The following is a 13,886-nucleotide window of genomic DNA, read 5'->3' as shown; positions in this document are numbered from 1 at the left end:
GTTTTGATCAGTAGCTATTTCACTTGAACGTTTCTTGGCAATAAATTACTTTTTCCCCCCTCACTCCCATTTCTTCTTTGTGCTTTTTGAAGCTCTACTTAGAACCTTCTTAACATCCAACAGTGCACATTCTTGCCATTTTTCAGCAGGTCTTAAGATCTGTGAGCACCATGTGCTTGTACTGTTTCTTAAACTGGCTCATTCGTTCCATAATTTTACTCCACATTTGCTGAAAGCAGATGTTTTCGTTTTTTTTTCCATGAAGCTGGAGAGGTCTACCCTGGGGTTGAGTAAAGGGTGTCCCTACTATATTTAAACTATATTTCACTGTACAGTCTGCCTCTGGCCCCAAAACATGACATTTTCCTCGTGTATGTTGCAGATGAGCTATGGAGCTGTCGCAGGCGACCACATAGATGGAGGACATAAAAGAGTGCAAGACTAACGGTGGCTAAACTGAGCATCTACAATCAATATGCATACATCGCTCCTAATCAAAAAAGGTCTAATAAATCAGTCGGGCCCTTGCATGGTGTGTGTGTGTGTGTGTGTGTGTGTGTGTGTGTGTGTGTGTGTGTGTGTGTGTGTGTAGCCTTCAGACGCACTCTGAATTTAACTACTGGCCAAAGAGACAACTCTGCTCAAGGACTGTTGTCTCATCAGTCAGTAAAATACTCCCGTCACGTTTCCGACAGGTGCGACTAGCTGCTCACAGGAGGATGTGGAACGTGCGAGTGATGGGAAGTGAAACACTATGACGTCCAGTAGCAGCTGACATGTTAGTACACGTAAATGACCATGGACATTTATCATTAGCGCGACTGTCAAAGCAGAAGAGGCGAAACGTGCCAAAATGTAAAACGGATGTATGAACGATACCTGGCGTGACAGCTCTAAGTGTTTACATATGTCCCTACTAATGAAAAGGGCTAAAAAGAGCTGTGAATACTGTCATTCGCTGGTAGCCCGTTCAGGAGAATCACCCATTTGTGTTTGCTAGCTCCTCACGATGTCCACTTGCAGCACTGTGTGTGTACACTCACTAGCGCCAACAAACTCGCATGCATAGGCCTGTCACGATAGCACATTTTGCTGGTCGATAATTGTGCTACAAATTATCTTCGATAATCAACATTATCGAGAACATTTTTTGAGACAGTTTTTTTCATTCATTCAAATGTACGGCATATAACCGTGTAGAATGGTTGCATTTCTTTTGCATTGAGCGTGCACCGTTTCGCGCTATTTTGTTTATATTTACATTGCGCCCAAATGCCTCAGTAAGCATTGGCTGTCGGGACGAAGGCTCTGCTGCACCTCCAGCGGTAGTTTTTTTTCCCCAGTTGGGAAAACGGAAAAGGATGCTTGTGTTTCAGGGGTGCATACAAGTCGGTCGTGTTCCCCTGCTTCCTCTTCCTCATCACTACCTTCGAACAAATGCGACATATCGGGTCATCTGGGTTGATGCGCTCACCTTGTTGATACTGATTGCAACTGAAATATTTGCTCACTAAGGCTGTTTCGTTCACCTTAGGAACCATCACTTCTGTGCCTTCATTCATGTTCATGTATAGTGGCTCACGAGGCTAACTGCTAGCACTTTGTATGCACTCACTCGTAGGCCTCCTGCACAAAGAGGCTGAATTCATCTAACTATAGAACCAATGTGCACAGACACGTGCAGAATGAACACTCTTGTCCCCCAGCCTGTGTGCTTTAGAGACACGCATGCATGCACATGTCAATTTATCGAGGCCGGCAAAATGATTGCGTTTGTTTTGATTTATCATTTATCAATTAACGTGACAGTCCTACTAGCTGGCAATTCTCCAATAAATACAATTTTCAAATAAAAAAATAAAACTAATTTCAAAAACTAAATATTACACAATATATAGTACGGCCAAAGTCAGCTGGGATAGGCTCCAGCTCAGCCAAGCAGTATAGAAGATAATATATAATAGATGACAAGGTTTCTTTTTTCGGAACGTGCAAGGCAGGTCCAGACAGGTACAACAGTAACAGTTTGAACAGTCAGGACAGAAACGTTTGAAAGAATACTTAACTTGTGCACCCAGGTCAGCAAAAAAGTGGTTCACTTCCTTATGCAAGGATGTTTGCACGTGGTTTAAGTGCAAGTCTCCTCTTTGCACGCTTTGATTGTTTTCAGTGCAAAACTTAGGGTGTAGTCGTCTCAGCTGACCTGAGGGAAAAAAAAATACCCCCGTCGGCCTTCCAATCCCAAATGACACTCAAAACCCTCACGGAAAATGTCACGTCAGGTCAGAGCATGTCCTTTTAGGCCTGGGCTACAGTCAAAGGAGAGGAGCCTGGGCAGGTTTTTACAGTCACGGGTGAGTATTTATGGATCATCATTATGTGGCTAAATAGCCTATTTCCTCATATAGAATTGGATTTACTTACCATAGACATGGCATCTGTAAAGCTGGAGTTTAAAGAGAACGTGCTGCCGCATGCTATATAGAGAAAGCCGTTCCAACAGAATAAATCAAATGTCTGCAAGAGACGAGAGAGCATGACCCCAGAAACATTACCATAACCCAAAGTCTGAACCCTAAACCCCAAGCCTTCAGGGTGAGACTGGATTGCAAATGTAAACAATATTATACTAATTTGATGTAATATTTTGTCATATAACTTTCATTTTTTATTTATGGTAATATTTATCAGACCACACAACATTCTAAAACATACCCAGATATCTGTTTTTGCAAATAAACTCTTGGTATACTTTTGGCCCACCTTGTGCGTGTGTGTGTGTGTGTGTGTGTGTGTGTGTGTGTGTGTTTGTATATAGAATATAAAATCAGGCCCATATGAGGGGATCATGACATCATACCGATAAATCTGATAACATTAAAAATAGCTCAGATAACTGATCATTTAAAAAAAAACAAAAAAAACAAAGAAGCTCCAATGATGCGAGATCGCAGTTGAGAAAATCAAGCGCTCCTTTTTTCTCCTGGCTGTGACGTTAACGTTAACTTCCCCTGAGCTCACTTGAAACATTTACTTTCTGAGGACAACATTTTGCGTGCTAGTTGTACCAAATGCTCTGGATGATGGGAAAAAAACCTCATAGAGCCACAAAAAACCTTACCAGCCACCTGAAACGCCAACGCTGCAGCGTTAGAGAAGTGCAAAAAGGTTTTCCAGAAACCTCCGTGGCGTCACACCGCCTGTTCGGAACGTGTGCCCGAATACAGTGCACCTTGCTGGGCCACAGCAGGTGGCTCCTCCCCCTCTATACTCTGGTTCTCCTGATAGTAGTGATGTGGTAGTAGTGATGTCATCATATTTCATTAGGACTAATCAACAGGTACTAATTAGTTCCAGTCCTTCTTACCTCCACGTGTGCACAAACTACACTTCCATCTACATTATACAAAAGTAGATATAAAAAAAGTTATTGGTAACATATAGGTCTTGAGAAGCAGAAAGTTATCGGTATTGGTTTGAAAAAAAAGATTTCCTGCAGCTCCAATTTGTACAAATAAAAGGCCTTTCTGTCGAAGAAGCCAACGATCCAAACAGACGGTACTCTGCAGTGGCGTAAATGAACGCAAAAGATGTTGAGGAAATGGGTTGAAATTCCCTTGTCATTTTTGGAAGGGTAAAATGTCAGTAAAACAATATCACTGACAGCAATAAAGTGATAAAGGTTTGGAACGGACGTGTCCTCTGCTTGCTGACAAACGAGGAGGTGCCAAACATGGTATTATCTGACATTTTGATGAATTGGTTTTATTGGATTTTACACGCAAAGCGATGTGTGAAAGGATGCTTATCGACTGGTGTAAACTTTCAAGGTGCGCTGGCGCAGCATCCATCATTTACAAGCATTCTCTTCACACACCGTGTGTGAGGACACCGGCCACAATTTGGCCTCTCCTCACACACCTTCATGGAAATGAGCTGTGATGCAACCATTTTGCAGAACTTGGCGCCGGGCTAACTGAAAGATGGCCTGATCATAAACTGTGGTTACTCATTAATGACCTCAAATGTTTTCCTATGCAAATGTCTGCGTGCGTTGCTCTTTGTTAGCGTAATCTTGGAGCAGACATACCGCAAAAAAATTGTAGTTTGTGGTGTTATATTTGTAAATAGTTATTTTGATTTTGATTTGAAAGCAAAACCTTTTTTGTGTTATGTTGGTATGGTTGTATATTTGTGTCAAAGTGAAAGTTCTGCTTGAAATGTATCTTTTCACAAAAAGCTGCTTTTTTCCCTTTTTTAGTCAGGAACTAATATTTTCCTGAAACTTACCTATGTTCTACTGCTGATTACTAAAGAACACAAAAAGGTAGAAACTAACTTTTTTCTTCTGATGACAGATGGGAGTGTAATGTTTCTTGTGGTGGGTTCCATGTTCATATAGCCATAGAACACAATATTCTGTGTGCCTTGAAAGATCAAAATGGTCTAAAATGGCCAGTACAGGAGGGGTTGTCCTTTGAAAATTGAGTTCATATGGGTGCCAGATTTTTTGTGTTGCTATAAAACAGTGTGTGCACTGATGATGCACATGAGTGTGCTTCATTCACCAATTATGTTGCTTCATATGCAATTTCTTTTTAGATACAATACATATTTTGATATTTGTATAGTACATATTTTAATGTAATTTTTCACATGCTGTCTGTGCCCCACTTTTGGGTCCAGTTGAGAACCACTGGTTTAGCCAAGAGCTAAGCTGTTTTATGTTTTGTATTTTGTTCCCTTACTGTTGAACTGTGACCTTAAACGCACGTTAGGTACCAAAGCGTGGTTATGGTGTACCGTTATGCCCCCGCTTCCATCCCTGTACAAACATCTCACATTTATTTCAGTTCCGTTATGTTATGTGGTGAAAACATTTGCTTTCTGAATGGGATTGCGTTTGACCTTGGAAGTTCTGCCAGGGTGTGTTTTCATGTGTACGTGTAGTCAGCATGTGCTTCCTGTGATGAACCACTATCTCCTTTCCACCAGACTCCACCTCCTCCAGAACACAGTGCTGCCTTCAAGGGCTTGAACCAACATCAAAGGCAAGTGTGAGATTTTGCATTCCTGTCAGAGCAATAGCCCCCCCCCCCCCGCCTGGTGGGGAAAAAAAACCCCAAAACAGATTCAGTCGTGCTTGTTCTTGAAGCCATCGTTTAAAATATTCCCCAAAACGGGTTCAGTGGAAGAGGGAAGGAAAGAGGGAGAGTTAAGGCAAGACACGCGATGCCTCCCTCTGTGGCTTTTTGGTAGAAGGACTCACGCTCGCAGCCCCCCTCCACCTTTTCTCCTTCCCGTGGGTAAGAAGCAGCGGCGAGGCTGAGATAACAGCGTTGTGTGTGTGCATCCGTGTCTGAGGTCTCTGCACAAAATGTTATTTACAGCTCACCGTGACAGGGGGGTTGGGGGGACATAAAGAGAAGACGCAAATTCAGCTGACCGGGCAAGACTCAAGAGAGACCAGGGGGAGGGTCAAACACGATTATCACTAGATCTCCTCATTCACTGCCTCCATCTACACTCGCCAGGAGGTAGTGCCAACAGGTTAGTGGTGCATGAGAACATGATAAAGAGGCAGCTTAGCTTCTCCACTTACAACTAAAAATCCTCTCATGACTGATTACAGCACAGGACGGGCAATTAAAGTCACAAAAGGGAAAGCAATCAAATGTGCAACGCTGCACTTGGGCGCAGAACGTAAAGCATCCGACCAGCGGCTTCGATCTCGGACTCCCTGCTGTTACCACACATCATGCCAACCACGAACACTGCATGCAAGTTGCATTTGGGTTTCTCCAGCAATGTTGGAACAAATGCAAGGTTTGTGCCACTCGGGGGCGGGTTTCAACGTGTCAAGACAGGTGTGCCACTTCAAGGCCACAAGCAAGCTAGTCAGGATGATGTGTGTTATTATCGTATTCATCAAGCACAAAAACATTGTCAAGAAACTTAAATGAAATGATCAATAAACACCGACAGCTGCCTAGCAAAAGGCGTGCATGCCTGGCTTGTTTGGATCTGGAAACTTTTGTCCCAATACGTCTGTGTAGGCTCTCAGTCGTACAGGAGTTGTCCATCGAGGAAAAGGCTTCTTGAGACGTCATCTGTACTTCTGTGAAGAAGGTGTCGGACGTTTCGCTCCTCATCCGAAGAGCTTCGTCAGCGTACTAACAAGTGCTGGTAGCCTAGGCCTTAAATACAGTAAGAGTGGGCGGAATTGGTGTGCCAACACTCTCCTCCGATTGGTTCCTTACACTAAGCCTGGGCGGAGTAGTGGTATAATCCTCTCCTGCTATTAGCACCTCCGATAAAAGGGAAGTGTCGCTCCCTGAGTTGGGTATGAACGACTCTGATACTGGCTCGTTAGCATCTATTGTTCTGGCTCGACCCTGGCTTCACTTCATTTGCAAGACTAAGAGCTGTGGGTTTTGGTCTCAGTAACCTGCTGAACACAGGGTCCAAATTAAACCTCAAACCACCATTCCGATTCAATGATGGGTTCTGTTGTTTGACAAAAATAGCTTCCTTTACTCCTCTTTCAAACCATCTGTTTTCTTTGGCCAAAATCTTTACCTCACTGTCCTGAAAAGAGTGATTGGTTGCTTTAAGGTGTAGATGTACTGCTGATTGAGGACCACTAGAATTGTCCCTGCGATGTTGATAAAGCCTTTTTTGGAGCATTTGCTTAGTTTCCCCAATGTAGTGCTCTTTGCATTCCTCATCTTTACAGTGGATGGAATAGACCACATTGCTCTGTTTTTGGTTTGGAGCCTTGTCTTTAGGATGCACTCATTTTTGTCTCAGGGTATTTACTGGTTTAAAATAGGTAGGAATTTTGTGTTGCCATAAGATCCTCTGGAGTTTTTCGGAGACCCCCGCTAAATAAGGGACTACCACTCCTCTCCTTTTTGCTTCTGTGGGCTTTTGGGTTTCTTTCCCTACTCTCTTCTTTTGACATTTGTTAAAAGCCCACCGCGGATACCCACAGGTTGAGAGCGCTCTCTGGACATGTTGTGTCTCCTTTTTCCTTCCCTCAGCACTAGTTGGTATTTGTTCCGCTCTATGTTGGAGGGTCCTAATAACCCCTAGTTTATGTTGTAGTGGATGGTTTGATTCAAAAAGCAGGTATTGGTCAGTGTGTGTGGCCTTTCTAAAGACCTCTGGAAGTAGCTGTCTGTCCTCTCCTATAATTACCTTGCAGTCTAAGAAGGCTAGTTGGCTCTCTTTAGCGTCCTCGCTTTAAAGGCTGGACAGGACAGGGGTAAAAAAATAAAATTAAATTAAATTAAAAAAACTGTACAATGAACCTAAATATAGTCAAGCATTCATTTATCAATCTTTAGGCCTGTCACAATAATCAATAAATCAATTAATCGAACGATTAAACAAAAAAGTCGATAATTACGACACGTGCGGACATGTGCGTGCATGCGTGTGTTTCATCTGCTTGTCTCTGCAACACACAGGTTGCATGACACGAGGGTTCACTCTGCATGCGTCTGTGTGCTTTGGTTCCATCGTGGAAGGAATGCATTCAGCCTCTTTGTGGAGGCGGAGCTACTAGTGAGTGGATACAGAGTGCGAGCAGTAAGCAAGCAGCAAATGAGCCTCGTGAGAAAGCACATGCTAACATGAATGAAGGCACAGAAGTGATGGTTCCTAAGGTGAACGAAACAGCCTTAGTGAGCAAATATTTCAGTTGCAATCAGAATCAACAAGGTGAGCGCATCAACCCAGATGACCCGATATGTCGCATTTGTTCGAAGGTAGTGATGAGGAAGAGGAAGCAGGGGAACACGACCGACTTGTATGCACCCCTGAAACACAACCATCCTTTTCAGTTTTCCCAACTGGGGAAAAAAAAACTACCGCTGGAGGTGCAGCAGAGCCTTCGTCCCGACAGCCAATGCTTACTGAGGCATTTGGGCGCAATGTAAATATAAACAAAATAGCGCGAAACGGTGCACGCTCAATGCAAAAGAAATGCAACCATTCTACACGGTTATATGCCGTACATTTGAATGAATGAAAAAAACTGTCTCAAAAAATGTTCTCGATAATGTTGATTATCGAAGATAATTTGTAGCACAATTATCGACCAGCAAAATGTGCTATCGTGACAGGCCTATGCATGCGAGTTTGTTGGCGCTAGTGAGTGTACACACACAGTGCTGCAAGTGGACATCGTGAGGAGCTAGCAAACACAAATGGGTGATTCTCCTGAACGGGCTACCAGCGAATGACAGTATTCACAGCTCTTTTTAGCCCTTTTCATTAGTAGGGACATATGTAAACACTTAGAGCTGTCACGCCAGGTATCGTTCATACATCCGTTTTACATTTTGGCACGTTTCGCCTCTTCTGCTTTGACAGTCGCGCTAATGATAAATGTCCATGGTCATTTACGTGTACTAACATGTCAGCTGCTACTGGACGTCATAGTGTTTCACTTCCCATCACTCGCACGTTCCACATCCTCCTGTGAGCAGCTAGTCGCACCTGTCGGAAACGTGACGGGAGTATTTTACTGACTGATGAGACAACAGTCTTTCACACCTGAAACACAACCATCCTTTTCAGTTTTCCCAAGTGGGAAAAAAAAAAACTACCGCTGGAGGAGCCTTCGTCCTGACAGCCAACGCTTACTGAGGAGTTTGGTCTGAAATGTAAATATAAACAAAAGGTTGCACACTCAGTGTCGCTCGCTACATTGCAAAAGAAATGCCACCATTCAATATGGTTATATGGCATACATTTTATGCCATATAATTAATAAAAAGATTTTAAATGTTGTCGATAATATGAATTATCAACGATAGTTTGTAGCACAATTATCAACCAGCAAAATATGTTGTGGTGACAGGACTAGTTGTGACTTTGATTGCATTTTTTTGCACTAAGAAAACATTTATTATGTTGTGACTTGAGTTGCAGGATTAGCCAGAGTAAACTGCACTGACAGCTGCATTTTATTTATTTAGAAAGAATTCAATCAGGTTTTTTTGTTATTTATTTTAAATACATATGTTCCACGCCCGAAGTCAGCTGGGATAGGCTCCAGCATGCCCCCGCGACCCTAATGAGGAAGAAGCGGTATAGAAAATGGATGGATGGATGGACATATGTTCCACTTTCATCGTGTTATATTATATGGTTTAAAAATGACTTGGCTTTTTTCCCTTTTCAATAAAGATATTGCAAAATACAGTAGTACCTCGCAAAACGTAAACCTCCTTTTACTCTAATTCCACTGAACATACAGAATTTATGTAGAGTTTTAGCATCGTATTACGGAAGAAATTTCATATAACGTAAAGCGTCAAGTCGGTGCAAGTTTTTTTTTTTCAATCAACTTTATTAATAAGTCGGTGCAAGGTCAGACAGACTAACATTTGGTGACGCCTTCTGACGCTTCACGCTCTCATTGGCTGATTATCGGGCACCGCCTACGCTCTCATCTCATTGGCTGAGTTATACAGCACGTACGTGAGTTTGTGTGAGAGACAGGCTTCTCCCTTCAACCTCCTTCCTCTTCATAGTCCCCCTTAAACTAACTTAAACAATTAAGTTAAGTTACAAATTAACATTTTGCACACAGCATCATCGTGTAGTGCGTGTGCGTTTGTCTGTGAGACCAGCTGACTCTTAGACTCTTTGAGTCGCGTTTCGATTCAGGCTAGTTCTCCTCCTCCCTCCTGCCTCCACTTGATCAAGACATCTCGTGAACGGTAGGATTGTTTTTGTTTTCCAGTTTTATTCATTTACAGTACTCTTATTTATTACCTTATTTTATATTGGAATGTTACTCTACTATGTTTATGCTAACGTTTTATAATATTTTCCCACCATGTTTGGTGGACTTTGAATATTTTGAAGTGCCAAAGGGGTGAGTTTGGGAAGATCTTGGAACGGATGAGGCTATTTACATGTATTTTACGCTTCGTATAACATAAAAACCTTATAACATAAAAGGTTCTCAGAACGGATTATTTACGTTGTAGGGGCGTCTACTGTACCACATTTATTGCTGTAATTATAATACGGTCAAACAGTGATATTTTTGCACAAGGTTATCATACTGTCATGAGCTCACACCCACCCACGTCTAATCAAAACTAGGGTTTATGATGCTGTACATGCTCGTTGGTAGAGATGCTGCATGTGTGTTCAGGTGTACTGTTGGGAATGCATTTTAAATGTAATGCGCTGTACTCTTAAGAATAAAGCCTGTGGAGCTACGAAGCAGTTTCTACTATACGGGTTACTTCTTCATATTTAGGAAGAGCTCTCAGGATGATGCAGTGCATTTGTACACCACTGCAAACATAAACATAAGCATAAACATTAAACATACTGTCAAACGAGCAGCTTTTATTGTGTGGGAGGGGCAGACTTGCCGTCACGAATGCAACATGTAGAGTGTTCCGACCGTGCAGCAAGTACTCCTGGGTGTGACCTTAAGAACTTCGAGTGTGTCGTGACTTCCTGACTGGGGGGAACTTACCTAGCAGTTAGCCAGCCTGCAGGGCTCACTGTACCGCCGAGTGAACCCGACAGCTGCAACAAATTGTTCCAATCGCATTGAAGAAGGGACATCGGGGGATTGCAGGCTAGTTTGGGTCAGAACCACGCGGACATAAGCTAGCCGTGCATGTGTGTTATGTGTGTGTGTGTGGGCGTGTGCGTGGTGTCAGTCACACATACCAGTCGGTTGAGTCTTCTTCGTAGCATCTTGATTTCCAACTCCTCCGAGGAGACTCCCCCTCCCCTGGCTTGGCTTCCACAGTTTGTGCCCCTCTCCAGGAGCAACTTTATTTCATGTATGTTAGTGAGCCAGCTAGCTCCTCGGCTATCTATCCTCTACTACTCTACTAAGGTTAGTTGGAAGCGCAAGAAATACCGCGGTGCTGCTACATCCTCTCCGTGTGGGTTGACTCCGCCGCCCGGTCACCATTCGCATCGTCTCCCGCTGGTGGTGATGGTGGTGGTGGGACTCGGTGTGGCGGTTCGTCGGCAGTTCCCTTCGAGACTGGAGGTTGGCGGCGCCGCTGACATCTCGCTTGGCTCTGGCGCCCTGTTGCTGCTGCTGCCGCCGCCGCCGCAAGCCGCCAGGAAGGATCCGGTGAGGCTTGACTTGCCTGCCTTGCCTGACGGTGATAGCGGGAAGAGCCGTGACAACACTGGAACTTGACTTCTCCCTTTACGCTCACTTAGCTAGCTGACTACCGGCAGCTTCACTCCCCCGCTGAGTGGCAGGGATTACCAGTAAAGCGATAGCTAACCCCTCCCGTTGAAGGTGCGGCAACTTTACCCGTACCGGTGGATTGTGGGTAATGCAGTCATGTGGACTACACGACTCACTTCCGCAGTTCTCTTCCTGCTAGGGTTTGTTGTCACGTGGACGTATGGCGCGTCATTGTAGTAGTCGTGTGACTACTACATCAAATACAAATACAATAGAAATATAACGTCGTTCATTTACGTGACGTTTAACGTGTTTAAAACAACAACAACAAACAAACATGTCACTATTTTGCACTCCATCACACCCTCTGACGACCAAGACGTGGAACTACACACGAGATAATGTTTTAATTTTAAGGTCGCATATTATACCATCCATCCATTTTATATAGAAATACAATTAGGGTCATGGGCATGAAATACATAAACAACCACTGACATTCACACACGTTAGACTCCAATTAGCCAAACATACCTCTTTTTTATGTGGGATAAAAGCTGCCTGGAGAAAACCATATTATAGTAGTTCTCACAGTGGTGTATTCGACATGGGTTTCCTTAAATCTAGCCTTGATGCTGGGCAGTTTCGGCAGTTTCAAAGTCATTAAAGGGGGGCACCGTTTGGTGTGTGTGTGTAGCTTTAATGCTAATGAGCTGTGTTTGCCTCAGACAGTGTGTCTCCAAGAAAAGCACTTTGTCCACTTGTTGCACTAATAGCTGCTATATAGCACATACAACAACGCAACAGGAAGTGAGTGAGGGCACAGGATGCAAACGTTAGCAACACTGGCATAGCAACATGCTAACGTTACAGTCACATTTGAACAACAACATCAAGCTATGTTAGCGCATTAGCTTGAAGACAAAGAAAATGATCAAGCTTATAGCACCCGCATCTGTAGCTGACTGACAAATAGCTGGAAGAGCTACAGGCTGGATTTTAAGATGTGTAGCGAAGCCTGCGTTATTTATTTATTTTAAAAACCCAGAACTTCAAGTGAGGCAGATGACCGATTTTCCTTCTGCACAAAATGGGACATTTACCCATATTGAATAGAGAGAGTACTCCATGTTACCCAGCATGCCTTGCGGCGTGTAGAACACAAGTAATTCTGTGTGTATGTTAGTGTGTAGATGTTTGTTTTAACATCCGTGTAGCACAGTGGGGAGGTTACAGTGTGTTAACTTGTGTTATTTTGGTAGGGGATTGGGTCTGTGACTGCCTGTTCTTTGGGCAACATAATTGAAGTACAGAGTTCCATCCCTCCATCGCAGATCACCTTTTGTGGACTCGCTGTTTTGCAGATTTGATTTTATTTTTTACAGCATATGAAAGCTGTTGCATGCTGAGCCTGGCCCTTTAAGAACATGTGGCTGTCTCTTTCTCTCTCTCTCTCTTCTGTCTGCACCGCCCATTGTCTTCTGGGTCCTGATTGATTGACAATGCTTTACAGCCGACCTCCTTCGTGCAGACTCCTGTTGTGGTCATGGCTAGCAAACTAGCTGACCATGTGAGCTGCTTGCTAACCGCCAATACTGTAAACAATAGAAGAAGCAGGAGACGCTAACTAAAACACAACCACAGGAGCAATATGTTTGAGTAAGAATCCAAAAACGCTACAGCTGAACTGTGGCAGGACGAAGCTGCACGGTCAGAGGAGTGAAATACGTGTGAGTCACGTCATCATTTCTTGTGTCCAACCTAGTAGGCTGAACATTATCAAATGTGAACTTTGAGTGTATTTAAACAAGAGAGAAATGTGAGAAAATGTTCATGCCTGTCTGAGAAAAGTGTACCAAGTGTATGGTGAGGCGCTTTACAGCCTTAAAACATATAGAATCATTGCAAACAAATAAAGTTGGCTACTTGGCGGAGTTCACTTATTGCGGGCTATTTTGGGAACCTATCCCCCGCCATAAACTGTCTCTGATTACTTCCTGTACATCTCAAGCTGGCCACAATATGTTAACCATAGAGGCTGGAGTTTGCAGTGGTGCAGAAGCACACATCATCATCGTAAACAACATTAGATGACCAAAAGTCTTACAAAGATCTCTTCTTATGGTGATAAAGCGCAGCATCTACATCACTGCCAGCTACCATCGCCATGTTATTCAGTGACACTCTTTGAAAGTGCGTCGTAGCTTGGCTGACCTTAACAGTTCATTTGCACGTGTGAAAGTGGCGTGCAAAGCTGTTTGGTTGCCATAGTGATTTTAAACAAACACAAATCTGCATGGGTTCACCGGTAAGTTAGATTTGTGGACGTGGGAAAATTATTCATATTTACACAATCCTATAACAACAATAGACACAACAAACGCCAAGAAAACGGGGAAAATACAAACAGCCATCATTACGTAATACCTGTCAACATGTCAGTCAGGCCTCGAGAAGATGCAGGCTTAATGTTGGACTCTATTGCCACCTGGTGGTCAAAGGAAGAATATGGTCTCATACACACTCATCAACATGGTAAGAGCAGCTGAACAATGTGAAGAATGTCCATGTTGCACTGTTGGATCTTCAGGAGGTTCTAAGGAGAGCTTCAAAATGCAAAAGGAAGAAATGGAGGAGACAAAAAGAAGCATTCAAGTGAAATAGGCTGTTGATCAAAAGTGGAAGAGCACAGCCT

General features: G+C 43.4%; 1 protein-coding gene across 2 annotated transcripts in view; it reads right to left on the bottom strand.

Annotated features, from left to right (window-relative positions):
• The window catches only part of atp11c (ATPase phospholipid transporting 11C), a 67,735-nt gene extending 56,404 nt beyond the window's left edge, over window positions 1–11,331 (bottom strand). Inside the window, exon 1 of one of the 2 annotated variants that reach the window (XM_054791770.1) lies at window positions 10,711–11,331. In XM_054791770.1, the coding sequence (XP_054647745.1) occupies window positions 10,711–10,737 (27 nt within the window). In that variant the 5' untranslated portion in view covers window positions 10,738–11,331. The remainder of the gene's footprint in view (window positions 1–10,710) is intronic. The other variant, XM_054791756.1, reaches the window with a different exon arrangement.
• Between the last annotated feature and the right edge of the window lie 2,555 nt (window positions 11,332–13,886).

This window comes from Dunckerocampus dactyliophorus, chromosome 11 (assembly GCF_027744805.1).
Source record: "Dunckerocampus dactyliophorus isolate RoL2022-P2 chromosome 11, RoL_Ddac_1.1, whole genome shotgun sequence".
NCBI classification, from domain to species: domain Eukaryota; kingdom Metazoa; phylum Chordata; class Actinopteri; order Syngnathiformes; family Syngnathidae; genus Dunckerocampus; species Dunckerocampus dactyliophorus.
The sequence above is the reverse complement of the archived record's forward strand: the minus strand, read 5'-3'. Positions and strand labels throughout refer to the sequence as shown.